Source organism: Echiichthys vipera (assembly GCF_963691815.1).
Source record: "Echiichthys vipera genome assembly, chromosome: 15".
In the NCBI taxonomy this organism is placed as follows: domain Eukaryota; kingdom Metazoa; phylum Chordata; class Actinopteri; order Perciformes; family Trachinidae; genus Echiichthys; species Echiichthys vipera.
The window spans coordinates 14,054,782-14,077,114 of record NC_139840.1 but is presented as its reverse complement, the minus strand read 5'-3'; the positions used below and the strand labels follow the sequence as shown (position 1 = coordinate 14,077,114).

The following is a 22,333-nucleotide window of genomic DNA, read 5'->3' as shown; positions in this document are numbered from 1 at the left end:
CTGCTTGTTTATAAACTGAAGAGTTTATGGGGTTTTTAGCTTTGGCACCGCTGTCCTCATCTATCTCTGGTGCTGCTTTTTCTTTTACGGAGGAAATAGTCTCTACACTGCAGGAGGAAACAAAACAATGTTTCCTTAAGCCTGTTGGAAGGGGCTTTAAGATACAACCCGTCTGAGCTGGCAGCTGTTTCTGACATCGCTGTTTCACCAATAAGATTATATAACATATTGTAAATAAAGATAGCCATAGTATAAAGGTTAATCTTGACAGTGAACTGTTGTGCCATAATAATTTCAGCTCCAGCCTCGTGCAAACCTAACTCAGCATTTGGGGACTGGGTAGCATCTGGCCTTTCTGTGTATTTGTTTGTCCGTAATACAATTCATGCTGTAAACAAGACCAGTGAGGCAGTGGTTGAGGATCCTTCTTTGTGCAGCTAGTCAGGCCTGTTCTTTATTTGTGCAATACTAACAAACAGAAACAAAAAAAAGGAGAACGAAATTCACTCGCTGTTGCAACATATTAAGCATCCAAGAAAGCCACGTTTTTTTTTTTTATCTCTTCTCTCCTACTCCCTTCAGTGTGGGAGTTATTAAAGTGTTTTAGCTGTAAAGGAAGAGGTATTCATCGGATGACACATAAAAAGTCATTTAGCACTATAATGCGCAAACTGCACATGGACATAAATCAACCCCTCTGATGATTGTATCTACTGCTGCAATAACTGGATATTATTTTTTATCTCTTCCACACACAAGAGACATGCAAATGAGCAAATGACTCCATGGCAATAAGGCCATGGAGTGTAACACTTCCAAAATCTCCCCTGAGTAAAATCTGTGATTGGACTGTGGACCTCTAAAGCACGATACACGTAAAAACTCTCTGTGACAGAGAGAAAAGACATTCCCAGTATAAGCCACCCTGCTTTTGAAGCTCTGCTCCACTTAGAATTGAGGGCAAAGGGTCAAATCAAGAGAAGAAGGCATTTGTTAAAACGATGGTCTGAAGAGAGATTAGTCAGTGTAGGGTGAAAACTCATTTAACATCATCCACTCGCCGTGCAGATCTGTCTTGCATCTTTGGAGAGCTGTTGGGGCAACGTCATATTAGCATGAAATACCAGTTTGAGCTATTTATTATATCGTGGGAATTTTGTCAATTGAATTTAAAGTGTAAAAAAGGATTAAAGGGAGCTTATAGTCGTTATGTTTATCACTACGGATTTGACATATATGTCAGAGTTGACTGATCATTTTCAGATGCTAATTAATCTCTATCTCACAGTAATGGGATGCTAATATGTATTTCATGCATTTTACAGATGTCTAACACATAATTGGCTGATTAAAACATACTTGGATTGATGTGCGCTCACATCTACGGTAGAATTCTTTGACAGTGTGTGAATGAAAGCTGATGTTCTTGAGGCTGACAGTGCTCTGGAGCTTTGCTCCTGCCTGGCTGATGGCTTGTCACTTTAGCCCTTGGTTATACATACGAATGGGTGACTACAATAGAGTCAGTAGACAGGAAACACCGGCCTACCCAGTGGCCTGCTTTCTCCTCCATATAGACAATAATATAACGACCCAGTTGTACAATCAGCTGCACATTGATCTCGGGGGCCGTCTAGCCCTCAGCACATTTATTAGCCAATGATCGTGGAAGTCCCTCACTAGTTGGCAGCAAAACCTCAAGAACGGTAACCTATTTGTTCTCATTGGAAGAAATTATCCAGTTATTGTGTGGATGTGGCCAAGGGACATAAAGCCTTAATGACAAGAGGGTGATGGAATGTCAAGCTTTTAAAAGCATGAATAAATCTAAAGGCTCTCGAGGGAGTCTTTGACCCCTCCCCCTTTTTTTTTTTCATTCCATTTTATTTTCCTCACTTCATTTTTGCATATTTTATTTCAAAAGAGAATAAAAAGGTTTTCTCTAGAGAGCGCAGTTGCCATTTGCTTTTGCTTAATGTAATTGTTATGTTTGTTTTTTGTTGCTGTCATTTTGAGGTTGTGATAAAGAAGGTGAGGTTATGTGTGTGTGAGAGGAATAGAAAAAGAAAGAGAACGAGAGAGAGATGGCCCGGTTGTCTGTAAATGTGTGTGCATGGTTTATGATTACATGTCCTTTCGTGGAGCACATCAACCATTCATGCAAGAGAAACCACGGCAAGATGAGAAATTCCTTTCATGCTCTCGCACGCAGCAGAAAGTGACATTGAACGTTCATATATACAAGCTGAAAATCTTATGCTCAGCCGATACACATCTCATGAAAGAAACAGCGTTCATCATTTTCGTCTCGGTCCGCCCCACCCTTCTCACCTCACCCTTCCCCCACCTGGTTTTGTGACCACGGTGTCACGACTGTGCATGGACTGAGAGTAATGACAGGACGGGGCCTGATAAATGGGAGCTGATAAATCAGTATCGCGAACAGAGGCAGAACAATATCTGCTGAAACAGAGGGTGAGCCATTCGAGAGCTATCTGCCTGCAGTCAGTGTGAACACAGGGAGCTGTAGATCAAGGCTGGATGTTGGGTGTGATCGCCGCACAAAGACCTGGGACTCAAGAACAGGTCCCTTCAAGTCTCTTCGGGTGAAGGAATCCAAACAAATTGGTCCAATATTACACTTAGAGGACACCAGCGTAGAAATGAAATTGACTGATTCGACACAAGTGACTAGGTCTATACACAAATACATTAAAGACTGCATGTGCCCTGTGTGTGCGCTCTCTGTCATCCAGCCTATTTACTTATTCATTCGGAAGGTAGCATGCAGGGACTGTGAAACCATACGAAATATGCTCTCGTTGCTGCAGGCCAGAAATTTCTATCGATAGCCTGGGTAGCATCCATCTTCCTAAAGTCCACCAAAGGTCAGGAGCAGCATAACTTAGAAACTGGTTTGCCTAGGATTCTAGTCTGTATTCTGCATGTTTACTGTCAGTCCCCTAACGGAGGCTGGGCGGATCTGTGACACTCGCTCAGCAATACATACACACACACACACACACACACACACACTGACGAGCTGAGGATGGCTGGGTCTAGTAAATCTGTGATGGTGAGGGGGTGTTGGTGAAAGCATTGTTTCACAGTCAATAAAAGGGGCCCTGGGGTGCTTGTAAGCACAGCAATCTGCAGCCATTTTCCAAAGAGAACATCTTGGGAGTACTCAGGGGTTGTAAGTTGAGTTCCTCCTCGCATTTGGAGTTAATATTTCGGATAAAAAACTAAAACAATAATACGCCCAGCACATATTGCAGCACCTAATGGGGAAAAAGATAGAGTCGCTGGAATGCAATGTGCACACGAGAGCCAGAAGACAACAAAGACCACGATGCTAGCCAACAAACCATAGCACATTCATTATTTATTTATCTTTGTATTCCTGAGGTGTTTGCTTCTTTTTTTACATGTGCATTTTGTAATCTGGCATTTGAAACATGATGTCATTGCCATCCAACTTAATTAACTTTGCAGATCATTTTCTGCATATTTAAATTCCCTTGCATTACTACTTTTTTTTAATCCGTTTGTCAGATAAAATGTGCAAATGAGATACTATTATGAAGGATTGGCTCATCCTTGCTGGACCATATGGCAAATAAATGATGAAAATGTGCTTCTCACACAATAGTCATTCCAATTACTGCTCAGTCAGTCAATGTCAATGGTGATAATCCTCAAAATACATGCTCTTTAATTTCCATAAAATATACTCCAGCATCACACTATCTGAACCAGACTCCTTTCCTTGCATTGTTCAATAACTCTACATGTCTATAAATGGAACACAACTGTATGTTTTGGGCGTGGATGGTGCAGGAGCTGTACAGCGGCCGCCTTTATGTGCTCCCTTAGATTGCCAGCTTTCCTTCAGGGATAATCCATGTTGTGAAATTGAAGTGCAGTGGTGGAATATCAATTCTTCTTTTCTCCCCCTGCCGAGGCTTAAAAAAAATGAAACAGGACTTGACTACTTGGTGGATATGAACCAGCTGGAGCAATCTGAGCATCAAGACGGCAATACGGCAGGGTGGAAGAGGCCGTACAGGAGATAAAGCTGGGGGAAGAGGCAGTGTTAAGAACTGGACAAATGTACTCTCTAGCAATACGCTGCAGCTATAAAGCCATTCGTCTTTTGTGTATACTTTAAAAGAATAGTTTTAACATTTGGGCGAGTAAAGTGTCCAAAATGTGTAACTTCTCCTTTTATACTGTAAAATATTCCTGTGAAAATATGTCCTGCTTGGCTGCACAGTTGTTAATGTTGGGCACATCTAAGCTGTTTGAGATGTTGAGCCCCTCACCGCATCCGTGCCTGAGATCAAAGCAAAGAAAGCAGTAATAGGCAAAGGTTTCGTGACATAACGCTTCTACTGGCAACGCAGGAACAAAAGGAAATACATTCAAACCGGCCATGTGGTTTTTGAAAACCTCAAAATAAAAAAGTGATTTGGCAAAACAAATCTGACTCAGCTGCAGTCGAAACAACACTTTGAGGTCAGACAGTTTGTTGTTTAACATTTCAGTCGGCTCGGGCGACGCAAAAAAAATTCATGTTGCTTCTGGCAGATGGAGTGCAAAAGCTATGCATACTCAGATAAGTGATATGTGCCAGACAAGGTCACTTTACATCAGCACTGTTAAAATAACTCTCTCGCCTCACGCGGTAGGACACATGAAAACGACTGGTGCTCTTAAGAGGAACAGGACATGGAACTGATTAAGGCAGAGCAGCTACACTGATTACACCGGCTGAAAAACAAAAGGCAGGTACGGTTCACTGGTTATTCTCTAATAGACATTCATTGCGTCATGTGCGAGGACTACAAAATCAAACTCGCTGCTGTCTAATTTGGTTGAATTAATAAGCCATGTCCCCGTGTATTCAGCTAGGTGGAGGCGGTGGCTCTGTGTATTACAAATCCCAGGGTAATTGAGGAGAGAGAGGGTTGTGGAGAGTGTTGAACAGATCTCTACCTTGCCACAACATACAGTGCGTGCACACACACACACACACGCACGCACACACGCACGCACGCACGCACGCACGCACGCACGCACACAAACACAGGTCAATCTCGCCTTTATCCTGCAGCATGTCTCTGGAGCGCAGATACATGCAGCGCACCTAGAGGCTGTTTTTGGAGGCATTTTTCATTTTGAGGTCAAGTTCAATCTGACCTACAGTACACATGGCTGATAGCAGACAGGTGCTGGATGTATTTGGCATTTCCATGGCTGTTTGACCTTGATTTGGCTTAGGAACAGACAGTTCTACACAATGAGCGTATTGTTTACTTCTTAGCCCGCAAGCCATACAACTCATCTATGGACTTGTGTGCAAACACCAAATAAATAAGGGTATAGATGGCTTATTCTTCCCTCTGGGTACAAATTGTAATATGTTTTTAGTTTAAAGTTATTGCCCTTTGTGATAGATTGCACAATTTGAAAATCTAATTACGCCTCTGCAACAATGCTGAGTTTGATTAGAAACAAATAAAGAGGCAGTTAAGTTTTTTAGCTCCAAAATTAGCATTTTATTTGGATGGTTGGGGTCAGAGATGTATAATTAGTTTTCCAGTACACATCATTATCACCAAGGCTTGAGTCCAAAACCTTTTTCGGGTCTTAAAGCTGATTCAGTAATTAGTGCCTTGCATGTCATCCTCATCCCCTTTTTGGTACAAATTCAACAGTTGTGCTGACAAGATCACTACTTTTCCATTTTTTTCAGTGCCCCCCCCACATTTCATACAAAAAACTCTCTTAACTTCTACACATTTAATGTCACCCAGATTTTTATTTTTTTTTTCCACTTTGTAAATAAATTTGGGAAACAACATTTTTCATTTTTGTTGTCATGAAAAGATAAAAACATGCAAAAAACTTGAATCTGTAGTCCAAATTATACATTTACAAGTTTGGAACTTTTTGCACTTCTTCATATACTACATCAAAAGAAAAAGATAAAGAAAAAAAACATTATGTACACACATCTTTTTACAGTGAAGTAAAGTCCAAAATATCAGATGATGACTAAGGCAAATGAAGTGTACATAGATTAGACCAAAACAGGTTGTTTTTTTTTGTTTTTGTAAAATACTACATCACTTCAGAAACAAAAGGAAAAAAAACTGCTACAAAAGTATGATTCATAACTCCCTTTATTTGCAACCAGCTGCATAATTTTATTTTTTTAGTGAAAAAGTCTAGCGTACTGTACAGTGCTATTCTTAATTGTTTTTCTTTCCATCCATGCTAACAGATGATCCTTCATTTCTTCGTCTTTGTAGTTTATTTAAATAATCTTCAACAAACAGGAGCGTTGTGTAACCAAAATAAAAAGCATGTAGAAGCATACCAGAGTTTAACATACTTTGTTTGAAATCACTCCAAAAGTCAGTACCATTAAAGCCTTGAACATAAAACTAATCATTTAGATCCAAAAAAATGTACAAAAAGGCACATTATATCCCAGTGCTTCTGTACTGTGAAATTCAAGTGTAACTGAGCGCATTCAACACCAACAATCCAAGTGGCGACAGTCCACCAGTGTTCCCTCCCACATCCTCAATAACTGGACCACAGCCTATGCCTAAGCTTTCAACAAGCATATGTATGCGTAGACTACAACAATAAGCCTAGGTTGGTTGTTTTTGAAAAAAATTCTGAATCAATGTTTTTTTTTTTGTTTCTTTTCTGTCACAGTTCCGTCACTCTCTCAGGGAATATCAGAAGCTGTCCATGTCCAACAACAGGAAATCTTTCCTTTTCTTCTTTTTTTTTTTCTCTCTCATCCTTTTCATCCTTCATGGGGTGGCTGTGTGTCCTAGTCATCGCTTCCGCCGTACATGTCTGCCAGTTTTCTAAAGCGAGGGCCCCAGTCGTTGAGGTAATCGTAGTCCTGGTCACCCCCGCTGCTGGAGGAGTTGAGGGAGCTTAGGGAGCCAGCTGTGGAGCCGCTGCCCTCGTAGTCGAACACTAGCAGGGAGTCGTAGGGAGGAGCGGTGGGGTCGTTGTCTGCTGCCTTAAGTCCCTGTAGGTAGGAAATAAAACTGTGGTTAGATGAGAAGATTAAGCCGCGTCTGCACAACACTGTCTGTAAAAAGGAGTGAGCGCCGTCAACGCACCCCCCCCCCCCCCCCCCACACACTCTTGCACACAAACAGACTAATCTATCCCAAAACCAGTCAGTGGTTATACCCCCACTTGTTTAGTAAATCAGATTAATTAGGCTCTAGTGTTCCTGTTAGTTTCCTCTGTGTTTGCGTTGGGACTCTCCTGATGTTTCTGGGTTGTCGGATTATTTGCTGCTTGATCAAAAGCCTTTGCTTAGATTGAGCATGTCCAGCAGCCTCAAATGACTGGAATCATCTCTCCTCCCCCAACTGGTTGCGAGGGGGGGTGGGGGCGCTGATGCTTTGTCTTTTAATCTAGATAGCAACATCTTTAATATATCATATTAATGAGCCCTGCCTTAACAGTGGCAATCAGCGCTGAGCTCAACTGAGGCAGAGATGAGAGATGTGTTTGCCATGCATGCGTGTCTCTTTGCGTTATCTTGAGGCTCTTGGTGCCGGTGGGGGTGGTTCTATTTTGAAGATTGTGCTCGACATTCCCAGAAATCCTCACACCGTCATGAGAGGTCCTTATGGATTGTTATTGATTCCCATCCCCATTCTCTAACGGGACTCAGGAGACTTGACAGATTGCTAATCTCGGAGTTGAGATGTGCTTTGGCCACGAACGGCTTTGGATCTGAGCCTGGTTTCTCCCTCTTATCGCCACTAGTGAGGTAACCCGACAAATAATAAATGAATTAACAGAAGTGGTGCAATGTAACGAAGAAAAAAAATGAGACCTCAGCTCATTGGGAACTTGTCAAAGATTTATAGTTTCCTCTATGCTGCCATCGTAGCGCCAACATGCTCTCAAATAAAAAGATGGATTGAATTAAAATGCCTAGGCACTTAGCGATTATTTTCCACTTGTTAGCTTTCGTTAAGTATTTGCTCAGGGCTGTGGTGCCGATAATTTGGTGGGAAATATGACAGATGGATCGTTCATTACAATTACAACCATAATCGCTCCGCTGGTTATAGCCTCCTCTATCTACCACCAAAAACCCACTGGCAGTTTCATAAGGTTAGTCAATCACAGAAGCTCAACCTCGTAATTTGATAATAACTGAGTCATGCCGGTGCTGGAGACAATTTGGAATTGTCCTCACTTTCCAGAGTCGTTCTGTCCCACGGATAACAAAAGAGATGTGTAATAAAAACCCGCTGGTATTTCTATCCAGAGACCGACCTTGCCTGGGCTGAAAATGCAGCACTATGCAAAAAACAATGAATGCAATCACTTCAGCTTTGACTCCCTCCGTGGTGCTGCGTCCACCTGTGACCAAGAGAGGTCAAGTTGGTGCTGGTGTATCTACCTCCCCCCTCCCCCCACACACACACAAACACGCACACGCACACACACACGTTAAAGTCCTTATGCTAAACCTCTGCCTCTAATTTTTTTTGTCCCTCTAATTTAATTAAGAGGCACAAGCTCCTGGGGCATGTGCACATTACAGGATGGAGATCAGACCCCCCCTCCTCTCTGTCTCCTTGCTCCTCTGGCGCCTAGCCCTTATCAGTTAGGTCAGATTCCAGCTCTGTGAGCGCTGGAGCTACCATGACTGAGCTTTAGCGACAGTCAAATCTGGGACTAAAAACAGATCAACGTTGCCTGGTTGCAGTGAGCGTTTTCTGGGTCAGGATGCTCAGACTTGAAATGTCTCAAAGGTCTTGTGGGGACATTAAAATAACAAGTCTGGTGGAGGATGGTGCGCATTGTCAAACTGTTCCTTATTGAGCGGTGCAAACATTAAAAAGGAAACTCAATATATCGGACGTTACGATAAATGTATTTTGTATATTCATGACACGCAGCGAGAGCGAAAATGAGTGGGTAAAGGGATATGAGAGATAGATGGTCAGGGAGCAAAGCTGAAAGAGCAAGTTCTAATCTAAAAACATGGGCACCATCCAAAAACTAGGAGAGAACTCCATTTGTAATGCAGTGAAACTCTTGTCTGTTGGAGCTTGTGAAAAATACATGACTGCTCTTTTCATTTTACATTCTCCCTTCATGCCGGAGTCAATGATGGCCTCAGGCAAACGAGGCCACTCTGAACAGTGCACTGCGATAAAAAGCCAATGTATTGCTTCTTTCATCTCCTATTTCTATGCTGACACATCTATAACTCTACTTTGGTGGGAAGTGAGAAGAAAAACAATGATATCTAAGTAAGTCAGCATCATGTACTTTTTGGGCTTTATGCGTGTCTGAGTAGATATACTGTATGTGTGAAAAGAAAAGTTTTTACTTTCTGTCGGGAAAAGATGAAAACAATTCTAATAATGATTGATATACTGAGTTATATGAAGCAAATTGTTTATGTGCTTTGTCGATACAAGTTTATTATAAGAAAGTCGTTCAGCTTGAAAATTAAATTCAAGCTTTTAAACAGCACTGATCCTTTCACTGCAGTTTTTTCACCAGACAACAAAACAATCTCAGTTTTCAATTACTTGTTTAATGCCGGGTGGTGCTTTTACCTCATTGATGAAGTCTCCGATGTCTCCAGGGTGGGGTGCTGCTGACCTCATGGGGTACTGCGGCTCAGGGTGGAGGGGTCTCTCGTCTAGACGGCGGATTCCCACCGGCTTGATGGCTTCAGGCTCTATCGTGTCCGGCTGCTGGAGCTGACTCAGGTCGTAATCCTGGGAGAACACGGAGACAGATGGGAGTTAGCTAAGTGGCGTGAGGAGACCCCAAACTGAGTGTGATTATCTTAATAGGTAAACGCATCTTGTGCTGCAGAGAGAGAGGAAGGCAAGTTCAGCTGAGTGGAGGGAAGATTTCAAAAGTTTGAAGGCAGCGGGGAGAGTTGAGAGTACACAAGGGAAACTTTAAATCTTCTTGTCTGTGAAGCTCAAGCCCAGGGACAATTTGACACATTAAAAGAGCCAGCGCGGAGGGGGTCCAAGCTGAGGACCACATCATACGCTGCACAGTGTTTGTACTTGTGCGCTGTGCTGCAGGAAGAATGTGCAGGCGACTGTTTTGCTCTAATCAATGCCCAGACACGGGATGGTGGATATGCATAAGCCATTGCTAATCCTATTAACATTACCACGGCAACCTGAATGGCTTGCAGTTTGTGCAAAGTCATGGGCAGGGAAGGAGGAGGAAGAGTGAAGAGGGGAGTGGTCAACAGATTTTTCAACAGCCAATGCTGATATTTGAAAAGCAGGACGCACGATGGTCGATATACAATGCTGATATTATGATGTTGTTGTTTTTTTAGCATCTGATAAAAGAGTGACACTTGCTTACTGTCCCACAACCATCCCAAATGACAAATCTGACAAATGTTTTAGTCATTGGGAGTAGGATTAGGGGCTGGGGACGCCCATGCAAATGTTTTTCGAGCACTGTAGTAGCTAGTTTAGCAGGTTGACAGCCACCTGACACTGACACCTGCCCATAGAATGGTAAAATTGACAAGGGGAGCGCTGACTTCGTTCTACAGCAGACTCACTGCCTATATATGTGTCTGCAGACACTTTTTGGTTCATGGGCCATGTGAGCGCTTAATCTGTCTGTCTCCAGAAGAGAGAAAAAGAGTTAGGACAAAAAAGGGGCTTCGTTGAGGAGCAGAGATGAGCTGAATAACTGGATGGTATCACGTTGACAAAGATATGATAGAGAGAATGCCATTTGAGAATCAGGGTGTATGCCTAATAAGCGTGCATGATGGATTGTCCCTCTTTAGAAGATTTTTTCAGTAATCCATCCATCTCTAATATCCCGCTTCAAAATTGCTCAGTTGCGCACGCACGCGCGCACACACACACACACACACACACACACACACACACACACACACACACACACACACACACACACACACACACACACACACACACACACACACACACACACACACACACACACACACACACACACACACACACACACACACACACACACACACACACACACACACACACACACACACACACACACACACACACACACACACACACACACACACACACACACACACACACACACACACACACACACACACACACACACACACGCAGAAGAAAAAAGAAAGCCTGCAGACGCTTTAGTGCATCACCACGTAAATATAAACCATGTGGTGATGCACAAAAAACCCAGATATACAAACATGACAAAGCATGCGGACCCTTGACAAACGCCGACTCAACGATACACTAATAAGTATCATCTCAAATCTAAAACAAACACATTGATTATTCATGTGTATGTGTGTTGATTTCATGGGGAATGACAGTAAACCCCGAGGGTAGCTGGAGTGGAACAATGGTCATCACACATCGCCCACGAATGCCATCCATCATCTTTGGCACAATTCAGTCTGACTCCTTTTTGACCTTCTCTGAGGTCGCACACCGGAGGGGTCAGGAGTCTGTTACAGGAATCGCAATAGAGACATATAATTGCTGAACTAAGCAGGAAGGTCTAATGACATACCAGCCCCCTTCGGGGAATTGACTCCTCACACATACATTGGCCAAGTGAAATGCCTGCCCCTGGCCCCAGTGACCCACATTCAAGTATGGGAGGCTGAACAATGCTAAGCCTTACACACTTAATATGTCATGAGACAGCAGAGAAATGTAGAATTCTGGAATCTGGGAAAGCAGCAACATAACTGAAAATAATTTCAATGGGGGAACAGACCCGAGCAGTCAGATGATCATCACACAGGATGCATCGCAGATAGTATAGGGACTTCCAGGTGTAAGCCTGAGCTTCGTATGTAGCGTAGTTGTGAGCGCACACAGGTTTGGATTATTACCAAAATTTCGGATGTGCTCACTTTTAGCCTTGCCTGCAGATAACACAGTTTAGATAATCTGACTTGGTTTTAAAGAAATAGTTTGACATTTTGTGCTTGTGAATGTGCTTTCCTGTGGAGACTTGGCTGATAAGATTTATACCACTCTTATGTCTGTTCGTTTGATATAAGGCTGGAGCCAGCAGCTGGTCGGCTTAGATTAGCACAAAAACTGGAAACGGATGTGTTGGTAGACAGATTTTGTCTCCTATGGACAAAACAAGGGTTTCCCCTTTTTCCCCAGACTTTATGCAAAGTTTGGCCTCATATTTACCGTATAGAAATGAGCATGTTATCTATCATTACATCTAACTCTCGGCAGGAAGGCAAATAATTGTATTTATCAAATTGCCTACCTATGCTCTTAAATTTGAACGTGTGTGCTTCTAGCTCTGTTTCCTTAGTTGTGGCATTGTCACAGTAATCCATAATCGTAGCAATTATTTCCTTTTGTACAATATTTTATAAGAATTTAAACAATTGCCAGAGGCGCAAAACTAGGCCCTACAGTGTGATAAACCAGAATTATCTTGAGATAACATTAGCTGTTACAGACCTTTGACATGTTAATCTGGTCTTGTCTCAAAAACATGAGGCACTTATACTATCTGCATAAACAGGTCTGATTTGTTTCGTTTCTCTTACTGCACGGAAAACAAATCAAAATATTTGTTAGAGCCATGCTGTCTCTAAGGTTAATGTGCATCAAAACATTATGAGGTCATTTGAAGAAGCGAATGACTGGTCCCTGTCCTAAATTTTACATTTTTTTAAAACATTTTTTCATATGCAAACTCATGCATGGCAACTTGGTTTGCTAATATATCTGCAGTATTTTTTTTACATGTCTGAGATGTGCGGCCTGATCAGCTGCCTATCTGAAATGAGTACTTCACAAACCAATACAAGCCAGGACAATGGCAGGAGCAACTAAAATCATATAATCTGAGTGCGCCCAATGGTCTGACACTTCAATTTCCTTCCCAGCAGGAGATAGGAAGAACCGAGGTGGGCACCATAAACACCACATTGTTCGGAAAAGTAGGGGCCATTTTTTACCTGAACACTGACTCTCCCTTTTCTGCAGACAAGACCATTTCCTCCTGGTGCCATGCCCCCCACTGCGCCACTCAAAATGGAAGCTTGTTTTCCCACAATTAATTGCTGCAGCCGCTCGTTTGCCTTTGAGGGGTGTTATATCATACAACAGTTTCCTTTTCAACATGTTCTAGTCCACAAGTTTGAACATTTTCAGGGTCCACACTCTTTTCTAGAAATCATTTTCCAGAGCTTTACGGGGACATTTTCAGTGACAAAGATGTTCATGCATCGGACTGAATAGATGTACAGTCTGTGACTAACGTTTCTATGAAATCATCTCTTACGTGCATAGAAATTATGACACAAACAATAGCATTATATAAAAACAACTGCTACAGTTACCAGCCAGCAGTGACTAATATTTACATTTGAAGGATAAAGTAACTTGCATATCTCCTACTGTAGTTTCGGCCACTAGAGATTGTAACGTCATTCAACGTGCATGTGCTGTCATGTGATTTGGGGGTGTGTTCACTCATGATCCTGAATATAACTTAGCCTTTTCAGATGGCAATATAATTAATTTTGGGGCACTCTGATATATAGCCGTCATTCTTATCTAAAGGTAAATACATATTGGAATAATTTTCCAGGACAACATAACATTTTGTGTTTGAAAATGAGCTTGTTAATACACAACTGGGTTCACTCCCTCCTGTATAATCACTAGCTGATGTGTAATTGCTTTCCAGTTAAATTGTACCATTCTTATACCTTAGACAGAGCTTCAGTATTGTGCCACAGCAGATGTCTATCTCCAAATGACATTAGTTTACCAATTACAAGTCTCTGAGACTAATTTAGCACTGTGCTGGGTCAGACTGGGTCTCCTGCTCATATCTACTATACCTAAGACACAGGAGTCCTTCAGCCAGCAGCAAGAAAATAGCCCATTTGGTATATTACTACCTTTTTATAAAATGATTCCGTTCTGCTAACAAGATGTCATTAGGACAATTGAGTTTGTGTTTGCCTGATCAGCGTAGGGGGATAAAGAGATATGACTTAATTGATGCCTGTGGCACTGCATTTCTACTGTGTCTGTGTGAAGCGGGAACCAGTTCCAGTTGAGGGAACTTCCGATATTTCCAGATGCGATTGGATCGAAGTGTGTTTATCTTATTGAATCCAGATTTACATTCCCAGCTCCTTAATAAGGTTCTAATTCAAGTTTACAATGAAAACTGATATACCCCTCATTGGGACTATGAAGTGCATCATGGAGCAGCATGATAAGAAGGATAAACGCTAAGAATGCTTTGCAAGTGTATCATATCTGCTTGCAGAAAGTCTAGGTGGTCCCCTTTGTCTTTATGTTGCTTCAGTTATACAGAAACTGCCACTCTGCTGCATTCTGTAGATGTGACTTGAATGCTTCTCCTTAACACAGACCACACACTTGCCTTGTGTCACGCTTTCAAAAACACTGCAAAGCTTCATGGTGTGTAGGGCTGGCTGCTGCTTGATATTTTCTATACTAAGAAGCAGAAACAAAAACAACAGCATCCTTACCTGATCCTCCTCTCCTCCACCTTCCTCATCATACTTGAGAATGTTGTCTCTCACATCATCCTCTGGGTCGATGAGGAGCTGCTTGGCCTGGCGTTCTTTATCGCGACGCTTCATCCACACCACAAACATCAGCACGAGAACTGACAGACAGACAGAGAGAGAGGGGGATCTCATATTACAAAAATATAATAACTTTGATGTTTTCAGACAAATGTAATCGGATCCGATGTTTAAGAGCTTGGATGTGGGCCTGATCGAGGCTATCTTTTTTGGTAATCCCGCAATAATCTAGCGGTATCTCGGATAACATTTAGCTGTCTTTATAATCCCTATGTTTGTTCATTTGATGTGCGGTTTGAGAGAGGCACTGAGACACTCACTGAGGAGAATGATGATGCAGAGGAGGATGGAGATGATGGCGCCAGTGCCCAGACCGGCAGCTATGATGTGTTGCTGGTCAGTGCAGTCTCCATTGATGTCACACTGGCACACTTTAATTCGCAAATATGAGGTATTGGACATGGGCAGGTTCCCTGAGTCTGTTATTATGACGGGGAGCTCATAGATACCAGTTTCAAGGAAGCCAATCTTCAGGCTCACCTGAGCATAATCACCTGAGAAATGAAGAGGACAAAAGACAAAAAGCGTGAGGGAGTGAACCATGGTGTCTCCCTGTCAGAGCAAATACATAAGCAGTAGTGAGATAAGAGATTAAGTTCCTAATAAAAAATCAAATAACTTGTTTCTTTAGCAGGGGAGCCTTTCAGAGGGGATTAAATCAAAACTCTGAATAGTCGTTTGTATAGGATGTGTTCACAGTACGATTACACTCCTATTCTGACAAACACGCAGCATAAATTCATACCTGGAAGTTGCATCTGCATATCTAATCCACAACATGGTCGGGATTTAGATTTGGAGCTTATAAATCTACTGAATACCTTTTGATAAAACTGCTAAATTCCCAGCTGCAATAATCCAAATGCTATTATCCTATTAAGATATAGTCACTGCTTTCCAACTCACACTATCTAATAGCTAAACACACAACAAATTCATTCCTACCACTAATGTTTTTATTTCAAATTAGCATAAACAATGACTGCATAGTAATATTTATATAATATCATATTGTCTCTTCCCACTCTACCTGACCCCTCTTCAATGTGCTATTTACCCATGTTAACAAAAGCGTTGTTCAAAAGGATCACAGATCAAAGTTTTAATTACCAAAAAACAGACTGTTCAAATGTTATATCTGCATTGTTACATATTTCACAATTTCTTTCTAATTATAAAATGCAAAATTTATAGAAAAAGGGCATTTTCATTAACAAATAAAAATGAAGGCCAAAGGAAAATTAGTATACAGAAATTTTGACTTACCGCTCACTCTTGTAATGGTCCAGTTTCTCCTAACATCAGAGGGCCGGTGGGCTAGCTCGAAAGCAAATGGTCCAGCATTCGGGTTGAGATCTCCATCCAGTGCGGTGATGTTAATGGCATTGGGCTCTGGCTTTTCACATATCTCTGTCTCCTGAGGGAACACCTTGGGAGCGTTGTCGTTGATATCCAACAGGTAGATCTGGAGAGTACCTGTGCCGCTTGCCTGAGGTACACCTGCATGAGCCATAAAATGACACAAACTCAGCACAGATATTTATGGGAAAGGAAATTTATTTTTTTCTAAATTTACATATGGATGGGAATATATACTATTCAAATGTCATTTTGCAGTCATTTTGCTATCATTATGCGGTCCATTGAAAAAAAAAAAGTAGAGTATGGAGTTTATTCTTTGGGTCTCATGCTATAATAAGACACTCCAAACAGCTATTTACTCAAGTGGGAGAAGCCCCATCCAAACTGCATACTGATCTGAGAATCTAATCTCAAGTGAGGAGGTAGACAGAAAGAGGGAGATATCAGAACATTTGGGCAGTGTGTGTGTGTGTCTTCCTGAGTAAGGACACGGGATGGGAATACTAAAGCAGACAAACAGAGCCCACTGTCGCTCCTCTCAGGCTCCTCTATGTATTCACTCAGCTAAGAGGCTTTTTTACCATTCAGGCCACGCTCAAAGGAGCTAGTCATCCAATCCTGACCCATTAATGCTGAGAAACCTCTTTATTGGTAGAGTTTTTAAGCCTATTGGCCTAAGCTATGCTCCGCAGAACAGGGTAAACCTGAACAGAGGTAAATCCTGCCAGTGCAGGGAAGAGGTGAATATATCCACATGCTGGATAGTTCTGGGATTGCTGGCACATTAACCTCCAACTAAGGTGGTCAGCATTCCAGACACATGCCAAGTGACTGGTACCAGGTTGACCTTCAAGCATGGTGGATGTCTCTGAGAGTTGTTTTTTTTTCAACATATAGTGTGTTTGCAGACTCGCTTCCAGTGAAAAACATCACAATGGAAGTCAAAGTGGTCCTAGATGGAAGATTGACCTTTGAAATGCAGGCTACATCCGCTAGGCTCTCCTTTGAAAATGCAGCATCTTCGCCTGTGGAATGCTCAAACAATAATGGCCTGAAATAGAGTGCTTATGTAACAGTCTGGCTAAAACACCTAGACCATGTAACCGGTGCATCACAGGAGCTCAACAAGTTTTTTTTTTTTTTGGGCAAATGCAGGACCACTTGAATGGTTACATACCGCTGTCAGAAGCCAGGAATGTTGCATTGTACAAACTGTTCTTCACAAACGGCGACTCTCTGTCCAAAACAGCAATTGTTGTGATACGACCGTTGTTTGGGTCAATCCTGAGCCAGTTGGCTGGATCTGAGAGTTTGGAGTATCTGAGAGAAGAAGAGGGAAGGAAAAAATGCAAGTTGTTTTTTAAAAGTAGTGAGAAATTTTAAAAAGGATTAAAGTTTGTTTTCTGCAGAAGGAAATCTTGCTGGTGAATTGAGTCTCCAGTTTTGGCATCTTTCTTCTTAAAGTGCTTTTGTTTTTATTTGTTTACACAGAATAAATATTTCAGACATCGTGCATTTTACATAATTATTCTAACTTTTGAGAACGGCCTCACAGGGGAGACCAAACTGGCTTGTTGTTATCTGCAGCTCAAAGTAATTTGTAGGACAAACCGAGAAATTACGATGCTAGTTTATTTAGCTTGGACTGTTTTCAGGCTGATAAACGGTTCGACGGCCAAACAGCTGTGAGGCAAGACGTTTGATGATGAAACGGGGGAAAAGATAGGGCTTGTTCAACACGAACGAGATGCTGGCTGCATAGTGTTATTTGAGCAGGAATGATGCAGAAAATTGCCAATAATCTTAACCTATTTTCCACAGAGTGGTATATGAATAGTCATAAAATGTGAAAAGGCCTTTTAAACATCTCTGTGTACACTCAACCTCCTTTTTCCTGTTTACTGTAAAATCTACCTGATGCTTTGCTGCATAAAGCGATCAGGGTCCTGTGCAGTGAAGGTGGTCAGCGTTGACTCAGGCATCATTCCCTCCTCCAGTTTAATGAGTTTGGGGTTGGGCTCAAAGTAGGGACTCTCGTTGACATCTATCACTCTGATGGAGACGGTGGCGGTGGACTGACGAGGAGAATGGATGCCTCTGGCCAGGGGGACCTCGTTCCTCGCTTCCACTGTCAGCACATATGTCCTACTTATTTCATAGTCAATAGGCTGGAAAACAGTAAGAGAGAGTATACTGAGAGTGGATCACACATCAGAATTCAGGATGAATTTAACAAAAGGGAATCACGTTCCATTTTTGGTAATGGGAACCTGGTGAGAGAGCAGCTCGAGGAACTCAAGGCAAGGCAAGACATGCAAGTTTATTTGTATAGCACAATTCAACAACAAGGCAATTCAAAGTGCTTCACATAAAACATTAAACGCATTGGGAGAAATAACACATAAATCATATACATTTAAAACACATAAAAGTAGAAGTAGAAGTGATAGACAGTATCCTTTTGTACAACCAACAAACCATCTCTGCATTTGAAAAAAATGTATTCCAGTTTTTAAGTATGTATGTATGATGACTCTGAATTTACATGCAATCTAAGCTGATCATTTGCTTGTGGCACTAACACCATTCTAAAAATTGTCAGAAAATTAATTGTTAAAAAATGTAATTGTAATATATGTGACAAAACTGCTTCAGTGACCTTCAATTGTATCAGTACTGGTCTCCTGCAGATGTGTTACACAAAATGGTTGTATTCTCAAAACAACTGAACTGGAGAGTTTGCTTAACCTACTCTCTTCACTAAGAGGCAGCAACATAATAAATATTCTATCTGCCAGATATGAATGGAGAGACAACCACCGCTCAGTACAGCACACATACATACATACATATACTATGCATCTACCTAGGGATTATAGGGGTTGAGTTTCAAGAGGAGGCCTTACCTTGACGACTGTTACCAACCCCTCGTTAGTGGTTGGATCAGTGGGCACAGAAAATCTGCCGGTGGGGTCGCCCCCAGTGATTTTGTAGACAGCATTCCAGGCCGGCGTGTTGGGCTGGTCCTTGTCAGTCACCGTCAGGTTGGCCACAATGACATTCACACTGTTTTCAGGCACCTCGCCGAAAAACTGCATGAATAAACCATGAACATACAGAACAGCGAGCTGTTAGTGATACTGCTGTGGCAGCAGAAAATACTCTGAGCTCTGCCTCCCGCAGCACAGCAGGACCAATCTTGGGTAAATAGACATCTAAGGTAACTTATCATGTCATCACGGCCATCTTATTCCCCGTCCTCCCCTGATGGCACAACAGTAGCATTACAAATTTTCAGTGATTCGCAGGCACAGTAAGTGCCTCTTTCACTCAGGCAGACATCCCAGTAGTTGCATGTGTCAACATTTGGAGGGGGATATAGCACTTTATGCATGGCTGGCTACTTGTAGATCTGTATGGCTTTGGAAATGCTGGTCAAGTAAAGCTATGTAAGTGAGCAGAACCAGTGGTTGAGTGCATATATGGGGGGAAATAAGGGTCCTTGGAGCGCTTTCCCTTTGCCAAGATTGTTTAAATTGATGTCTCAGTTATGACTTTGTTTCTTACCGTCTCAGCAGTAAACTCTGGTGGATTGTCATTAACGTCTGTGATTCTGATGACAGCAGTGGCTGTGTTGGAGAGACCGTACATGGGGTTGCCCTCCATGTCAGTGGCCTGGATGATCAGTGTGTACTGAGGCACTTTCTGGAGAGAAAATGGAATATAAGCAATTTTAGTTTCATAATGACAGATTTTCTGGACGGCTGTTTTAGATTGCAAAAGAGTGTCCCTTAATAAGCAACTCAATGCACACTAACTAAAATGAAACAAATCGGAACTGGCTAGCTTCTTAATTACGATGACTAATGTTGGCTTTTTATATAAATCTAATTTATTCCCTGTAGGGATGTGTGTTTCCAAGTGCATGTTAGAAACTTGCACGTTTGCTGTGTACACCCTGTGTGCTATGTACACCATCATGAAGCTAACAAATGACTCTTTTCACATTAACAGACACTCAGGTGACGGACCAGTTGCTAGGTAATGAGAGTCGGGCAAATTACTTTCATGGTGGCAACTGGCGGACATAAAACTGCGGCCCCAGGGCGGAAGTGATTGAGCAGCCACCTAGCCAGATTGCCCTCAGTAGAATTGCACCAACTGGCTCCAGCCCATTATATTATTTTGTTTTCTCAAACAACCATGCGATGCGATTAGATGAAAAAGTAGTAGCATTTACAGCTCAGGAAATAGAGAAAATGCAAGGAAGAGTTTAGAGAAAGGCAAAAGAAGGCTAAAATGAAAGAAAGGAAACATTTAGCTGCTCAGTGATGCACGCTGCCTCCTTGTAGGAGTAAATAACTGTGAAACAGTCCATTTCTACTTCTAACTTGGTTGGTTATCAACAAAATTTGCTTTGGCTCATCAGCTTTTAGAATGTCTGGACATTAGCAAATGTACTCCAGCTGTGTTTTGTCAAAATATTAAACAAATGTTCAGCCTATTTATGTAAACATGAAAAAAATGCATATTTTTCAGAAACATCTACAACAGGCGGGAGTCTACATTCATAAACATTAAGTACAGGGTGTAACGCCAACATCATTAAGGTGTATGAAATCAAAAGAAAGAAAGCTAAGTGTTAACTTTGACCAATGAACGAACGAGATAAGAATGAAAGAAAGAAAGAAGATGAGTCCAGCACCTCTCTGTCCAGGCCTGCAGCCACTGTAATGATGCCTCCTGTTTTATTGTTGATCGTGAACATATTGGAGGTTGGACTCTCTGGATTTTGAGACAGGATCTTGTAACGCAGCATCCCATTAGCTGTTTTGGGGTCATCTTTGTCAACAGATGTGACTGTCATAACAAATGTTCCTACAGGAAAGAAAGACAAATTCTCTCTATTTATCTTTTTTGTATTGGCAAATACATTGACATATCAACATAGACAAACTGAAGTTCAGTGAACAGTGTCATATTGATCAGTAACCGATTTATAGCTCTGTAATACAGAAATCCAATGTGCTTTTTTGTGATCTTAAAATAGCCGTTGCTAACAAAGAGGCTACTGCAGGAATTCCATCAATGCAGTTTGATCTGCTAACACTACAGCAGTATTTGAAGCCAGATGCTCAGACTTGAGCCAATCGGTTGCTCATACACTGTGATGCTGTGTTTGGCTTTATGAGGTATATTACCTGGCTTGGAACCCTCTGGAACAGTGCCGTTCCAGATCTGATGAGTGAACTCGGGTCTGTTGTCGTTCATGTCGATCACATTGATCACAATGTCAATAGGGTTTTCAACCTGGTTGCCGTTCAGGTCCACTGCATGAGCTCTCAGCTGGAGGAAACACAAACACATCTGGACTGTAAAGCTGTTCAAGCAAGAATGATTCAACTGTGCAAACAATATATTGGCACAAACCACTCGCTTATGATAATTAACCCCAATAACCATCAATATAAATTGTTAAATGTATGGAAAAGAGCAGAGTGTTGAGAAAATCATGCTTATTCAGATCAGAAGGAACAAGATATTTTTTGAAAAATTCTAGATAAGCTCTATCATTTGCAATACAAAAGAGAAATTAGATTTAGTCGAATACCTGCCACAGAGTCAACAACAAAACAAGCTTTTCAGCTACGTTTTTTATTCAGTGCTGTTGCAATGAATCAGCACAGGTTCGGTTTGTTTTAAGAAAACAACCCTGATCTGCTGCTTTTTTTTTACACTTTAAGTGAATCTCTCCTGCATACAAAACTGCAAGGTTGGTGCCTTACAAAGGATTTCAATTCACAGATCTTTATTGTGATCCAACCCATTTATGCTCTAGAATAAATGCAAATATACAGTGCAGTATATATTGAAAGTATACTGGCTATGGACAGTACACATCACATGCCTTTGCATGTAATACCTCACAGTCTAGTTCAAACTAAAAATAATCAATGAGTTACACTGTATATTACAGTGTCAAGTGCATTCAGTTAAATTAATGGTAAATCGGAGGTAAATGGGCAAACTCACACATCAGTGACTAACAAATAAAACAGTTCACATACAGCTTAAATCGAAGTGAAGACATCTCTGAGAGGCTATTGTGACCTTCAAAGATCACATCAGTAGACCCTGAGGACAGTGAAGTCTATCATTTCATTTTTACTACAGTCCTACTTGATGTCTACCAGTTTGTGTTAAAGCACATCTTTGAATAGCATTAAAAACTATAGCTATATCATTTTAAGACCATTGCAGTGTAATGGG

At 41.6% G+C, this 22,333-nt stretch overlaps 1 protein-coding gene across 1 annotated transcript in view; it reads right to left on the bottom strand.

Moving 5' to 3' along the window:
• Positions 1–5,769: 5,769 nt before the first annotated feature.
• The window catches only part of cdh2 (cadherin 2, type 1, N-cadherin (neuronal)), a 59,713-nt gene continuing 43,149 nt past the window's right edge, over positions 5,770–22,333 (bottom strand). The window contains exons 6-16 of the mRNA XM_083928381.1: positions 21,265–21,409; positions 20,769–20,941; positions 19,631–19,768; positions 18,970–19,155; positions 17,978–18,231; positions 17,241–17,383; positions 15,968–16,201; positions 14,962–15,195; positions 14,582–14,721; positions 9,633–9,797; positions 5,770–7,060 (exon numbers count right to left, since the gene is read on the bottom strand). Of these exons, the coding sequence (XP_083784507.1) occupies positions 6,854–7,060; positions 9,633–9,797; positions 14,582–14,721; positions 14,962–15,195; positions 15,968–16,201; positions 17,241–17,383; positions 17,978–18,231; positions 18,970–19,155; positions 19,631–19,768; positions 20,769–20,941; positions 21,265–21,409 (2,019 nt within the window). The 3' untranslated portion in view covers positions 5,770–6,853. The remainder of the gene's footprint in view (positions 7,061–9,632; positions 9,798–14,581; positions 14,722–14,961; positions 15,196–15,967; positions 16,202–17,240; positions 17,384–17,977; positions 18,232–18,969; positions 19,156–19,630; positions 19,769–20,768; positions 20,942–21,264; positions 21,410–22,333) is intronic.